The sequence below is a fragment of the Perca fluviatilis genome, chromosome 11 (assembly GCF_010015445.1).
Source record: "Perca fluviatilis chromosome 11, GENO_Pfluv_1.0, whole genome shotgun sequence".
In the NCBI taxonomy this organism is placed as follows: domain Eukaryota; kingdom Metazoa; phylum Chordata; class Actinopteri; order Perciformes; family Percidae; genus Perca; species Perca fluviatilis.
The window spans coordinates 9,811,056-9,825,970 of NC_053122.1; the positions used below are offsets into that span (position 1 = coordinate 9,811,056).

A 14,915-nucleotide genomic window follows, 5' to 3' on the forward strand; every position below is an offset into this window, starting at 1 on the left:
CCGCGTCCGACAGAGCAGTAACCGACACAGTTAATCATTTTTTTCTCATACTAATGACACATGTACGTTTGTTTGTGTGGAAAGCAACTGTAGGAAGGCATTCAGAAATGGCAACAGATGAGCGCATCAGCAGCACACGGGGCAACAAGCGCACGTCACAGCTACATAAACAAATTTCCGCACACAGGAAGACGGATGTTAGGGTAATATTTTAAATTTAAAAAAAGGAACGTGCAAGGACAAGGATAAAGGTACATATAAAGTGTGTAATTAGCCGAAAAATGTACAACCTTTCAAATGCTGCTGCCTAAACATAAGGCATTCTTTAGTTTGTGCTTGTCATATTATAATTATCACTATGGTTTTTGGTTTTAATTAACACACATATACACACAACACACACACACACACACACACACACACACACACACACACACACACACACACACACACACACACACACACACACACACACACACACACACACACACACACACACACACACACACACACACACACACATTGACCTCCCTAATTCTAACCACCTGTATAGTTTCCAGTGTACTGAGTGAAAGGACCACCATCTTCCAGTCATGTCCTTCCCTCCATACCTGTCAAAACTAAACACTTCCTGTCTGGGTCAGGTAACCAATGGAAACATGGCAGTTTGCAAGGAATGAGGTCTCTTCTTCATCGTCTTCTTCTTCTATTTCTTCTTCTTCTTCTTCTTCTTCTTCTTTTTTTTTCTCTCTCTCTCTCTCTCTCTCTCTCTCTCTCTCTCTCTCTCTCTCACACACACACACACACACACACACACAGTCACATCCACTTTCACTAGTGACTCACCCTGACATCAAGCTAAGTAATCTCAGATGCACTTGTGCACAAACACCCACACACACACACACACACACACACACACACACTGATTCATGTATGGCGACACACCCGTACTGGGACACTTCTAAGCAGTGAGATAAGCATGGCATGTCGTGGCCAAACCAAAAGCAACTGCTGCATTAAAGCAACAACAACTGTGTGTTTGGAGGATGCTGGGATGTTTTTGGCTGAGGAGGGAAACCAAGCCCAGCGACAAACACTGCCACCGCTCACGAACCCTGACGTCATGATGATAAACTTGCCACCGTGCAGTTCATCATTATGTCCACTTTGTCGTATTTACTGTTGTACTACACAAATTAATCTTGAACCATAATAAACTCTATAACAAAGCTATAAGCTACATGTAGCTCTGTATACTAACTTACTGACTACTGTATGCCTAAAATTATAAAAAGCCTGGATAAAATATATCAAATTTAAATTACACTTATCTTGTTCCAACTATTAATCAAGTATACATCTGCAACAAATACTTTGCTACTTTAAAACGTTATACAGAATCCTATGTGCTACTAAATCTAATACATCCACAGACATAGACCTTACGTCAATACATATTTAAATTAACATTTGTTGCTATTTAATGAGAGGTTTACCTGCCCATTAAGTTTTATGGCTTTCCTGTTGCTATTTCTGGTGTGTGTTGTGACTTTTTGTCTAGGATTTTTTTATATTTATTTGCAGAGCAGGAACCTGCTGAAAATCAGTTTTACACTGAGTCAGGCCCGATTGTCTTTAATCTTTTCCTGTTTAATAAATAAAAAATGAAAAATGAAAAAATGAAAGAAGGTAGGTAAGAGGGCACTGACCTATACTGGATGTTATTTGGTCTGATTTTTACATTGGCATTGCTCTTTAGATAGCTGATATTAGTACACGTACTTGCCCCGTGCAGGTATAGTATTGATTTCTATAACACACGCATATTACAGACACAGATGACGCCAAGTAGCACCAACGGCCAGTTTTGTTCTGCATAATCAAACTAACGAAACCCAAGGTTAAATGAAATCTTATGGATTCAAAAGGATAAGCTTTGTATAATTTCATCAACACTAAAATTTGAACCATACATTTCTGCTAACCACACTTTTTCCAGTTGTGAATCTGATATTTTAGGCAGACGCAGGTTGAATAAAATCCATTGAATCCTCCTTGTGACTGACTGTTTGACCAGTGCTTACACTACAGTTTGACAGCTAAATGACCCGCCCACTCTCATTAAGGAGCAGGTGTCTGCAGCGTGTGTGTTTGTTGTCCAGAGCTCTCAGACCTTCTTAACTCATGGACGTTTTTAAAGCATCCACGTTAATATCCTTAATCTTGTGTAATTGTGCTGGGTAAGGTATTACAGCTTTCATGTAATTGGCCAGAATGCATGGCGGCAGATTGATGAATTTTAGCTAGTAGGTAGTTGGCTACCTGTCAAAGTCTATAGCAGCACTGACAGCTTTATAAACCAGAGATTGTGTTGTGGCAATTATCAGAGGGGAAACTAAACTGGTCTAAACAAAAGGCCAAAGAATCCTCTCAACATGAAGTCTTGGTGCCATGATGTTAAACACTCAGAGAGCTAATTCACCCCCCCTCCCACCCTTCTCTTTTAATATATCAGCAGATGCTGTCTGCAGGAGTGTTGTCCTAAATCCCACCCTCTGAGGAGGGCTGGATTAGTAGCAGTGGAGTGGAGGGGTCTGCCACAATGGGAGAGGATTTTTTTATTTTTTTTTGGCTTCCCGGTGGAACAAGAAAACACATCTCTTCATTTGCTGTTCTCATCACCCATGGTCACTTTCAGTTGGTTAAATCTTGTGGCATGCGTCGCAGATTTTGCAGAATAAATAGAAGAACTGGTAGTTTTTATAGTTTGTTTGTTTAAAAAAAATAAAGTGATTGGAGGGTCAGCAGTGACCACTTCTCACCATGCACCAGCTGATACCTTTACAAACCCAGAACTAACAACCAGACCCCCCAGACCCCCCACCCCTCCATGCACTGCACACACCAGGGACACAAATTGAACCCGTACTGTAGATCTTTCTTGCCGTGTGTGTGTGTGTGTGTGTGTGTGTGTGTGTGGAGGAGGGGGGTGGGGGGGGCAGGAAAACCACTACACAGTGACTGCACATGTTCATGTCAAAAGTTGTTTTTTTTAAATCAAACTCAGTCCAATTTTTACTGTTTATCTTATATTTCCATTTCATTAAGAGGCCCCAGAGCCTTTTTACATTAGTTAAATAAACAACCGGTAAAGCAGTGTACAAAGCTGTATGTACTAAACATCCATTGCACTTTTTTTTTTTTTTAAATGTTCAAATTATTCAAATAATATTATTTCATACTACAAAAAAAGGGAAATTGTCTAAATTCCAGACTTCTTCAGACGAAAACTGTGCTGGTCTTCTTTAAGAAACGGTCTGGTTTCTGTTTTCATTCTCTTGAAAATAAAAGGAACATTTTGTAAGCTTAACAGAAATGTTGGTGACTGAGACCCAGCGTCATCGTGGAGACAGAATTATAATGTTCTATCAGGTGCAGAGTTTCAAAGATTTGACATCCCAGAAATTGCTGTTGTATTAATAACCCAACAGTAACTATAATTCAAAAGAAGAGTCAGATCAATAATTGAAAGATTTAGGATTTAGTGTTGGGTTTGTTGGTTTCTATTTACAAATCACACTATTTTTGTGGTGCTGATTCTTCCAGTGTTGAGATTAGTTTAACCCGTTGTCTTCCCGTCATTTGAATTAAAAACTTTTTCTTTAATGTTTCTTTTTTAGTTTTCGACACTTGTCACTTTCCGACGTTTTTATCACTTTTCCTGATGTTTTGTCAATTTTTTTGTCACTTTTTTCCAAGTTTTTTTGCCACTTTTTCCCAATGTTTTTGTGTCGAAGCTTTTTCTGACATTTTTGTCACTTTTTTCAACGTTCTTTTGTCTTTTTTGTTTTTCCGAATGCTATAAAATAGAATAAAACACCCAAATTCAGTGAAGAGTGTACTTACTTGTGAAGAGCGTTGTATGGAAGCATCCACGTTATTTTCTTTGACAATTTGGTTGAAAGAAACCTAAATTTGTGATGTAGAAACTTTTTGAAAATGGGTCAAATTTGACCCAAAGAAAAAGGGGGTTAATGGTTTTTTTTTTTTTTTTTTTTAGTCTATCCTTCACATCCATTCCATTATATTATATTCTAAGACCCCTTTGGGGGGGGGGGGGGACTGAGATATTGAGTTGCAGACATATATCCACAGATAAGACCCAAAGGGATTCTCGTCTCTTGCCTCGCCATTGACAAAGTGCCCTCTGAGAGTGTTTTCATTTATGCCTTTTTGACCCCAGTCTGTGGTTAGCCATCACCTTCACTTAAAATCTGACAAGGTAGTCATGGAGGAGGAGGTACCCTGTAGAATCAAGAACACTCTCTCTGTTGCTTGATGATAAAAACAGTAAAACATTTCTATAAAGCTGAAAAGGTTGAAACAGGCAAATAGCAAATTCCCATTATGAATGTTAGTTCAAAAAGTCTTAAGTCAGGAAATGATAAAATATACTATATGATAATTTGGGTATTTATTTATAGTTATGAAGGAACAAATTGAGTGTTACATGTAAAAAAAACTGAATGTTACCCTGAGATTTAATCCACGAAACTGTGTGGCACACAAGGAATTAAGGCAACAAGTTGTTCTGTTGCTGAGCTGCCCTGAGAGTTCAGACTGCTGCTCAGACGGTGTGGATGTCTGAATAAACAGAATGCAGTCCTGTGCTGGCTTCATAGAGTCCCTTATGGCAAGAAAGGAAAAGATGAGAAATCCTGATAATGTCAGGCCGGGCTAAGATCATCTAAATGCCTCTCACAGGAAAAGATCTTTGAAAGTTGACTTTTTAAGATTAGATTTTTTTTTTTTAAAGCACTGCAGTCTTACTGGGCTGTGGAGAATACAACAATAACAAATAGCCATACGTTAAGTAGCCTACGTTCTTTATATCTGCTGACAGATTGCTAATGCACTAGACTGGATCAAAGTTTTCACCTTGATGGCAAAGGAAAGAGTTTGGCTTTTTTTCTACTGCTATAAACCATCAGCCCGAGTCAGCAGCAAGCTCCATTTCCCATCTACGAAAGAAAGAAAGAAAGAACAAATGAAAGAAGGAAAAAAAGGAAAAAAGAAAGAAAAAAGCAAGAAGGAAAAAAAGAAAAAGCAAGAATTAAATAAATAAAGAAAATAAGCAAGAAAAAAGAAAGAAAAAAGAAAGATACATTTAAAGAAAGAAAGAAGGAATGAAGAAAGAAAGAAAGAAAAAGAAAGAATGAAAAAATTAAAAATATAAAGAAAAAAGAAAGAACGAGAAATAAAGAAAGAAAGAAAGAATAAAAAGAAAGAAAAAAGAAAGAAAGAAAGAAAGAATGAAAGAAAGAAAGAAGGAAAATAAATAAATAAAGAGAAAAGAAAAAAGATAAAGAAAAGAAAAAAGAAAGAAAGAAAGAAAGAAAGAAAGAAAGAAAGAAAGAAAGAAAGAAGGCCCATGCCCATCTGATCCTTACAATAAAAAGCCTCACTTTTCATTGATGCTGCGGCGGGCGGGTCCGAGCACAGTGGGAGGGGCCCAGCACTGGGCTGCTTAAAATGACAAGAAAACAAGTTGTGGCTCTCACAAGAAGTGAGTGAACAAAGTCCCAAAAGACCAAACAAGCAGTGCCGAAGCGAGTGGGTTGACAAGCGGGAGAACAGTGGACTAATAGCGGGGTCCCACACCAGGCTCCCGGTCTGCTGCTGTGGAATACCAACATCTGGCTGGCCGGGGAGGACCCGGAGGAGCCAGATGCTCCGTGAACATGTTTAACTGTGTCTCCAGCAGCGTGGTGAGTAACAAGATATTGGAGATAAACAGTTGTAGGCTACTTTACAAAACTACAACTTGAAAAAAAATGTAGGCCCTATGTGGTTTTCATTCATTATTTTAATTAGGTAATTAGGTTTATTTAGGTAACTAAAAAGGGAGATCTGATTTGCCTAACTTCTTTTACAGTTTGGTAGAAACCCACATTGTTTCTGTTGTCACTTATATTGTAGGCCTATTGCACAATTACCAACATGGTTATTTTAGTTTCGATCCACTTAAAAAAAAAATCAAACATTTAGGCTACTTTAGAAGCATTCTTTTTTATTTGTTTTGGAGCATCATATAGCTATTTATAAAATGTAACCCTAAAAGCAGCAAAACACATTTGATACAATTAAGTAGATTCTGTTCTGCTAATAAAGAGGCGGAAAGTGGAAATGGTTTAACGTCCGCTGTTCCCACGCTTCCCACATATTGCATAACATAAAATAATACAACCAAGTGTAAATATCAGGTTGGTAAATATAGGCCTAAACCTAATATTTGAGGTCCGATTATAGAGGAATACTAGGAATACAGGGCCAATATGCTTCCAGGAGGTATTATTTTATTGGTTATTTGATTTAGGCCTACACATTATATTCTGTTCTTAATGGACTTAATGAGAGGTCAATCCAAAAAGTGCTTACTGTATCTGCATTAATATAGCCTATTTATTATCCAACCAAACATCCTAGGAATATCTCTGAGCATTGCAATAAAAATAAGTTAGCATTCTGATCTCTTTCGTCAGTTACCGTCACTTTCGCCCAAAATATAAGGTGAAGGGTGTCAGCATGTGAGCCAATTCTAAAGTTGTGATTTTTTTTTTTAAACATGTCCGTTTTAGTTATAATTCCGATTTGTCTCTGCCCTCACAAAAAAAAGACCATTCAGATTGATAATGTTAATATTGTTAAAACAAGAAGACAACGTTGCCAGATGTGCCCATGCATGTTTGCCCGAATATCAATTCAATTCTATCTCAATTCAACTTCATTTCAGACACACAGGTCCATTATCAACGTTTTTCACGGCAGACATTTTGACCCGTCACAGTAAAGCTCAGGTGAAACTATTTGCCTTTTAAAAAGGTCTAAACAAAGGTTAATGTGTGAGAAACCCGCCGGGCCGGGCTAAACACTCAAAACGCACCCGGCTGATTGCTGGTTATCATGTGCACGTGCGAGGCCGAACACAATTAGTCTGAATCACGTTCAGCTGTGAGTGAGGCCGGTCTCTGGTGTCCCTAAAGAGGCTACACACGGAGAATATGTGGACAGCTGCGGTCCACGACTGGGCCTATCCCGGCTTGTGACATCACACGTAGGGCCTACAATAAAAGGCACACAAATGCCTACAACCGGTTTGTGCGAATATTTCGTTTTGGGGGGGGCCAACTTTAGGCTATTAGTTTGTGGGCTTATGACTTTGGTTGTCATGGAAATATGAAGGGGACACCTAGGCCTATTTGGTCGTCATTGTGTCCTGCGCATCACTGTGGACTCGCTGACACCATGTCGGATGGAGAAAGGCGAGCGACGGAGGCGGTTTTCACTCAGCTACAAAAAGGAGATATTTTTGTCGACGCAGTAGGTGTTTCCAATATCAAATTAACAACTTCCAAGTCTCCCGCCTTTACAGAGTGGGGGAAAAGACATGAAATGTAGCTTATATCCCGCGTGACTGTATGCGCACTTCAAAGTGCTGCTAAATAAGTCCAAACGAGAACGTTTAGCTTTTCACCTCTTTAAATTTCATGCTAGCATAACATTCAATTTGAAAGTTTTAGTTTTCAGACGTTTTAAAATGCGGACCGTTGTTTTAACTTTCACTGGCAATGGGCTACCTAAAATCAAAATGACTCACTAAATTTATCAAATGAGAATTTCTTGACTCTATAAAACCCCCTTTTTACACCGTTAAATTGTCGGGCTGTTCCTTCTGACAGGGTTCGTCTGGGCCTGACGATATTTTCTCGGAGGACTGCTACTCTCCGTCCTCCGTCTCCCCGTCCTCCTCTGCTTCCCTGCAGGGGAAAACCCTGTGCACCTCCTGCGGCCTGGAGATAGTGGACAGATACCTCCTTAAGGTCAGACTGACCTACTGTCTGCTGGAAGATGGCATTTACTACACTACGAAATTAGGCCTATATAGCTCAAGTGGGCCAAATACAATTAAATTACCTAAAGGGTCAATTAAGTGTCCCTTGTCATTATTTGTTTTTCTTTTTTTTTTTTTTTTTTTTTTTTTTTTTTTTTTTTTTAATTGTATAGACCCATTTATCTGTTAAGTGTAATTATTGCACTGCACGTACAGATTTATTTTGTTCTAAAATGAAAGAATGTATTTTAGACTAAAACAAAACTTAAATGAATTTGTTTAAACCAATTGAGGACATTTTTAACTGCACACTAATGCATCAGAAAACCCAAAACCTACAGTGAAATTATTTGGTTGTTTGAACTATGGTATACTCATAATTTAATTTCTGGATAATGTAAGCATAATAGCATATGTAGGCTAAGTAGCTCCTAAGCAAATTGTGGTGAATAACCAGTAGGATCACCTAAAATTGCATATACTACTGTACTTAGTCATTTAGAAATTAATGCATTGTAAGGATTTGAGAAACCTCTACTGCCTTTAGTAATACGGTTAATATTAAACTACTATTAAGTGATGTGTGAAATGGCAATTGTAAGCTATGTTTGTTTAAATTTTTTTTTTTTTCTGCCTTAGGTGAACAACCTTTGCTGGCATGTGCGCTGCCTCTCATGCAGTATATGTAACACATCACTGGGGCGACACGTGAGCTGCTACATCAAGGATAGACAAGTGTTCTGCAAACTTGACTATTTCAGGTGAGTCAGACCAAACCCAATTTGTCTTCAATGACGCTTTTTTTTTTTTCTCATGTGATTTTGTATTTGAGGGGGGAAAAAAGTAGCACATAGTTGCTTTTAGGCATGACAAACTCCATGGACAAAGCAGCGGAAGGAAGGAAAATGCTTAACAATCTGCAGATTGTTCTTTCATTTGGGTTTTGTTTTTATTTTGACTAACCGTTAACAATTGGATTACTAAGTCTCTGAATGGAGTATAGGCGTACATATGCAGATGACTCACAGGAAAGCCCAGGTGGAGGTCATGAACAGCTTTTACTGTATGTCAACTGCGGTCACAGACTGACATTATGACCACACATGTATCTGTGTGGATGGGATAAGAAGGGCTGTATTGCAGCTTTATTCCAGGTAAAATGTTGCTCCAAAATGAAAACTTTTTATTTTTTTTTCTGCAAAAAAAAATTTGTTTACAAATGATTGCATGTTCATATCCAAATTTGCATCAGGTATATCCCTATCACACTTGATTTCATTGGAGACAAATTCTATTGCTTCTGATGCATGTTAGGGACACTCACTCCTCATGCTGCGCTGAGCCAGTTCAGGCTGAGTGTTGATAGCTTCAGATACAACACACACTGACACATGCAGGCAATGTGAGCCGGAGTACCCTAGAGTCTCTGTCGATATGATTCTTACAGAAGAGTTAAGAGGCTTTAATGGATTATACACCAGCTCTGACTGGAAGGCGGTGTGATGCAATGTCAAGTTCAGGGGCAAATGAGTGTGACTTGGTCAGAGCATCTCCTTAAAGCCTGATCATTGATTGGTATGTAACATGTAGTCAAAACTATCAATCACTAAATCTCAGCTCCACTAAACTTGTGACTATTCTACCTCTCCTCCTGTTTCGCATCTTTCTAAAGAAAATATGGGACCCGCTGCGCTCGTTGTGGCCGTAACATCCATTCCACTGACTGGGTGCGTCGGGCACGAGGCAGCACCTTCCACCTGGCCTGTTTCTCCTGCACCTCTTGTAAGCGCCAGCTGTCCACTGGGGAGGAATGTGGACTACTAGAGAACAGGGTCTTCTGCAGGCCACACTATGATATTATGATGGAAAATATCAAACATGCTAAGGAAAATGGTGAGTATCAGGATGTGATGAATACCAGGACATTTCAATTATAGTTTACCTTCCCATAATTTCCCATTTAATAAAGTGTGCCATACTAAAGAACAAGTGAAAAGTGCATTTGTAAAAACTGATTAAAAATGAATAAACTTAACACCAATTCCCTGGATTGGACAAAACAAACATTTAGTAAAATAAATGATAAATGTGTGGTTTTCAACCATTACAGTATAAATACAATACAGTATTTAGTATTCTAAGAAGATATCACAGGTCTTGAGGTTTTGAGATATCTGACTCTGGTCCTTGCTGTCACTCAGTACAATGGAGGTGCATTGAGTCTTTCCAGAAACTATGCCCCGATTTATCTAAATGTATACAGACCTTGTTACAAAGAATGCCCACAGGAGGACTCACCTGATTACCTGGTTATTTCCAAAACTTCAAACCCTTGTAACGTGCTGTCTTGTCTTTAAAGAGCAACCAAATGTAGAGGAAGAGGTGGCAGAGAAAGAGGAGTCCAGCACCATGCCCAGACCTGCTAAGAGGGCCAGGACCAGCTTCACTGTTGACCAGTTACAGGTACTGCCAACCAGTCTTTGTTAGTATGTAGGTGAGCCATTTTTACCACATTGTCCTGCTGCTTTTGTGTTTTGTAATCCTTTAAGAAAGAAACTTAAGATCCTTAAAGTCTGTTCTTGACCAGGTACCATCCACTGCGAGTAACGCACACAGAAGGCAGAAAAGTCTTTTCTGACTAGCAGTTAGTAAGCCCAATTAAATCCCCATTTTAAAAAATATTTTATCCAGCCACTGATTTTTTTTTTTTTTTTTTTATTTGTAGAATGATTAATAACCAGTGCTATTTGGCATATGTGATGTTAATATAGTGGCAGTAAATGCATGTTTGAACACCGACTGAGTACTCTTGATGCAGTTCAAACATGTCATAAAATGTCCCCCTCTGTCATCTATTTATGTAGGTAATGCAAACTCAGTTTGCTAAAGATAACAACCCAGATGCCCAGACTCTCCAGAAACTGGCAGAGAGGACCGGACTGAGCCGCAGAGTTATTCAGGTAAGGCAACCGCTATGGTGCTCACTAGTTGAGAAAAATAATTTGAGAAATTGACTTCAGCAACTGGCTCAGTATAAATTCTCACATAACTGAAAGAAATATTCAAAGAATCTGTAGGACTGCAGTAAAATTTAGGCTCTATAGTGTAAGCCACTGAAATGTTATCGGTGCACTAAAATTGTAAATGAACATGCTCAGCCAATTGAACATGCTCAGCCTGTGGAACATTTTTTTTTTTGAAGACAGCCATTTTTTTAGATGGCCAGAGTTAAAGCACACTCAACTGCCATTCTGGGAGTCTTTTTCTTTTAAACTAAGAGCGCCATTTAGTGGGGTCAACAAATACAACTAAGGGTTCATGAAGCTTTATTTGGACCTCACTCATTTTTTACTGTCCCACTAACAGATTTTTATAATAAATTAAAAATGTAAATGCAAAGCTGCATTATTTGCATGAACTTGCCCTGACAGCCACATTTTCTCAAATGATCAAAGCATCGAATGCTGTTGTCAATCCATTCTCTCTGTTCAGGTTTGGTTTCAGAACTGTCGAGCTCGTCAAAAGAAATACATCAGCCCAAATTCTACCTTGATGACATCATTTGCTCCTGGTCAGCTGACACCACCTTTAATGGAAGATCTGCAATACACAACCTATATGTCCCCAGATGCACCCCTCCTCACTACACTGACTTATATGGATGGTGAGAAAATATGTTCACACATCACTACGCTGAGCAAATATTTTTACAATACAGAAAAAGCACTTCACCTCAAAAAGCCCATACACGGCTAGCTCAGTGCTAACAGTATAAATCATTTATAGAAAAAGGTCTGTATGGCTGCCAGCTAAAACCAAGCATTGTTTGTTGAATTCTAAATTCCAATTCCATCGTTATTGTTACAGAAATGAGAATCTGTTTTGATCTATTAGTCTCTTGATTCATTCCTAGTTTTTCGTTCTTCCCTAGTCCAAACTCCAGACCCGCTTTTGCTTCAGCCACTTATATCCCATTCGCTGACACAACTGCCAGTGAGCCATGCCTGAGCTACAGCCCGCCTCTCAAACTGAAGACAATGATTGGCTGATGGGGAGATGAAGAACATATCATTACTCTTTGATTGCTACTGTCCAAAATGACAGCAGTTTGATTAAACAATTAGTTTAATTTCCACTGCCTGTGTGAGCAGACAACTGAAAAATCAACTCATGAATTTCATCTAATCCTATAGATTCACATGTGAGAATGTTTTGACAGTTGAAAATGTCAAAAACAAATATATGCCTATGGGTATATGTGAGATGAAATTTTTGTTAATATGTATATGTTATGCATTTTTGTATTTAATTTATTTGGAGAATATGAGATAAGGCACTTTGTTGGAGAATTATGTTAAACTGAGTATCAATTTGGTTGTCAGTTGTTTATTTAAGGATGTTTGAGGATAATAAAATTATCAGTTGGGCACTCACAAGAGATAATATTGTTTCTCTTCTGTAAAGACTACTATATTTTTATTTTTTGGGGATTTGGTTTATATTGCAAATGAAAAGCATTGGCGATCATACATAGATTCTCCTGCTCCTTGCTGTGTTGGCAGAGAATTCGGACCGTTCTCCACTTGCAGTGCCCACGTCTGTTCTCAAAACATCCACATTTCCTAAGATGCTTTTCACTAGAGCATGTGTTTAGCACAGAAAGGCAATACAATGTATGACTGTATGAACTGCACACTGGGGTTTAGATGTTTGAAATGCTGGAAATTAAAGTTCATGGCTGCAACAAGAAGCTTAATTTCTTGTTAAATTTATTTTTGTTTCCTGGCATGAATGGTGTTCAAAGTTGGCGTGACTGAGAAAATGTATCTACATCCACTCAAGTATTTACAATTTAGTGAACTTGTACTAAGTTTGAGTATTTTCTATTCTCTGCTTCCAATAGACCACTATTCATTTTTACTCCACTACAGTTAGTTCCTTTGCAGATTAAGACTTTATACACAAAACATTAGTAATGATGGTTACAGACCTGTGGCTAAGGACAATTGAGAATATACTTTTAGTAAATTTTGATATAACCTGGATTTAATAATTGTGGCTGTGTTGAGGAGTCCTTTAACTTAGATCTTAGAAGTGTATGGCACCTGCACAGCTCACGGATGGTTTCTGAAGGTTTATTCTGCCGGTATTCTCCTGTCAAGGTTCTGACCACACCAGCTGAACAAAACACACCGGCCATCCATCAAAGCCAGTAACTCAAATCCTTTGTTCCTCTGTAACAGTGCTGTCCATGGTGCTGATCCTACTTCACACCTTGGACTGGACACAGGAACTTCCTAAGTAACCAAGAAGGGTAATATTATTGGGGTGCAACACATGCACAGTAAAAGCTGCTCTGCACTTGCCGAAAGGCTCAATAGCTCATTGGCTGGTACACGCTCCAGTTACGTTGCACATGTGACATACCCCATATCTCCCATGGGGTCAAAGACTATATCCCAGCCTCCATTTAATAGCCTTGAAGATAACCAGAATTCTCTGATCTCACCAACCAACATTCTCTCATCTCACCAACCAACAATCAGCAGACTGACTCAAGTTAACAGTATTAGTTAACCTCTATGTTCCCTGCTTAGGAGACTCCAGTTGATTGAATAAGACCTCCTTAAAAATAAACATGAATACCTTAAAGAGTATTAAGCTGCTCTTTATTAGAGGTCCCATGACATGGTGCTCTTTGGATGCTTTTATATAGACTTTAGTGGTCCCCTAATACTGTATCTGAAGTCTCTTTCCCAAAATTCTGCCTTGGTGCAGAATTACAGCCACTAGAGCCAGTCCCACAATGAGCTTTACTTAGGATGTGCCATTTCTGTGTCTGTAGCTATTGAGGAGGAGAGAGGGAGGGGGGGGGCCTTGACCAACTGCCACTTTGCTCGTTTGAAAGCCATGATGTCTCTCTCTCATGGGTGGGCCAAATTCTCTGTGTGGGCAAAGCAGAGAAAGGGGAGGTAATCTTGCTCCTTATGACGTCATAAGGAGAAGATTCCAGATCGGCCCATCTGAGCTTTCATTTTCTCAAAGGCAGAGCAGGATACCCAGGGCTCGGTTTACACCTATCGCCATTTCTAGCCACTGGGGGAACGCATATTAATGTTAAAAAACCTTTAATTTGTTTTGATGTTTTGTGTTAAATCCTTGCCTCATTGAGTAAACAAGCTTCAAGACATCCTGAGAATGTGGATATCTACATCATTAGTGAGAGACCTCTATGATCATCTATATAATATACATATAATGTCTCAAATGAAACTACAGAGAGAAGTCGGTTAGAACGACATCTCTCAGACACTTCCATAGGTCTGATGGGGAACTGGGGAATGGGAGAAATTTGGATGAATAGGAGCCACAGCAGTTAATAAGCACCATTGTAGCCTGTAGAGGGAAACAAGAATCAGACTTGCCATCCATGACGAAGAGGATCTCTGATTACTGACTCTAAGCAGTAGCTGTTGGGTGGAAGAGCATGACATTTGAAATCTTCATTGGATTTATCACAGTATCACAAAATAACACACAATAAAAAGTAAAGTAAATTATTCAACATACAGTTCCTAATGTATGTTTACCATCCATACTGTTACAGCCTACTGATAAGCTACTATTTTGTATCGCACACACGCTGGCAGGACTGACAACTGTTTCCATGGTGGACACAAAACATTAAGACCTATTTGATAGCCCTAAAATAAACAGGGTTTTTGATTCTCTGTCGTACATTTTTAAACTCTACTTTGTCGTATAATAGGTATTTTGATGTGTCTTTAGGTCTATAAACATTTACTCAAATATAAATAAGTGAGCACTTGTGTTTTCTCTTTTCCCTCAAGGCAAGGGGAATAGAGTTACAATTTTAGAATTACATTTTCCACCTTTGCATAGCTCCAAAACTGAAGGCTTGCAGCGCTTCCTGGTGGATAGCAAGTGCAAATGAATGAATAAGAGTGGAAACCTATTTTATACAGTCTGTGCTGGAATCTCAAAGACTCACTTTGATATA

At 38.8% G+C, this 14,915-nt stretch overlaps 1 protein-coding gene across 2 annotated transcripts; it reads left to right on the forward strand.

Annotated features, from left to right (window-relative positions):
• Positions 1-5,533: 5,533 nt before the first annotated feature.
• Positions 5,534-12,650, forward strand: LOC120567595 (LIM/homeobox protein Lhx8-like). Of its 2 annotated transcripts, none has more exons than XM_039814497.1 (8): positions 5,534-5,771; positions 7,743-7,883; positions 8,534-8,655; positions 9,567-9,787; positions 10,254-10,357; positions 10,759-10,854; positions 11,387-11,558; positions 11,826-12,650. In XM_039814497.1, the coding sequence occupies exons 1-8, from the start codon at positions 5,745-5,747 to the stop codon at positions 11,900-11,902; spliced, it is 960 nt and encodes a 319-aa protein (XP_039670431.1). In that variant the 5' UTR covers positions 5,534-5,744; the 3' UTR covers positions 11,903-12,650. The 2 variants fall into 2 exon arrangements, with proteins under 2 accessions (XP_039670431.1, XP_039670430.1); XM_039814496.1 differs by lacking the exon at positions 5,534-5,771 and adding an exon at positions 7,022-7,383.
• The last annotated feature ends 2,265 nt before the right edge of the window (positions 12,651-14,915 follow it).

Excerpts from the sequence above, each read along its gene's own strand:
- LOC120567595 (XM_039814496.1), top strand. The coding sequence starts at position 7,240 with ATGAAGGGGACACCTAGGCCTATTTGGTCGTCATTGTGTCCTGCGCAT. Across the intron at positions 7,884-8,533 it reads TGGACAGATACCTCCTTAAG|GTGAACAACCTTTGCTGGCA; the intron begins GTCAGACTGACC and ends TTTCTGCCTTAG. Across the intron at positions 9,788-10,253 it reads CAAACATGCTAAGGAAAATG|AGCAACCAAATGTAGAGGAA; the intron begins GTGAGTATCAGG and ends TTGTCTTTAAAG.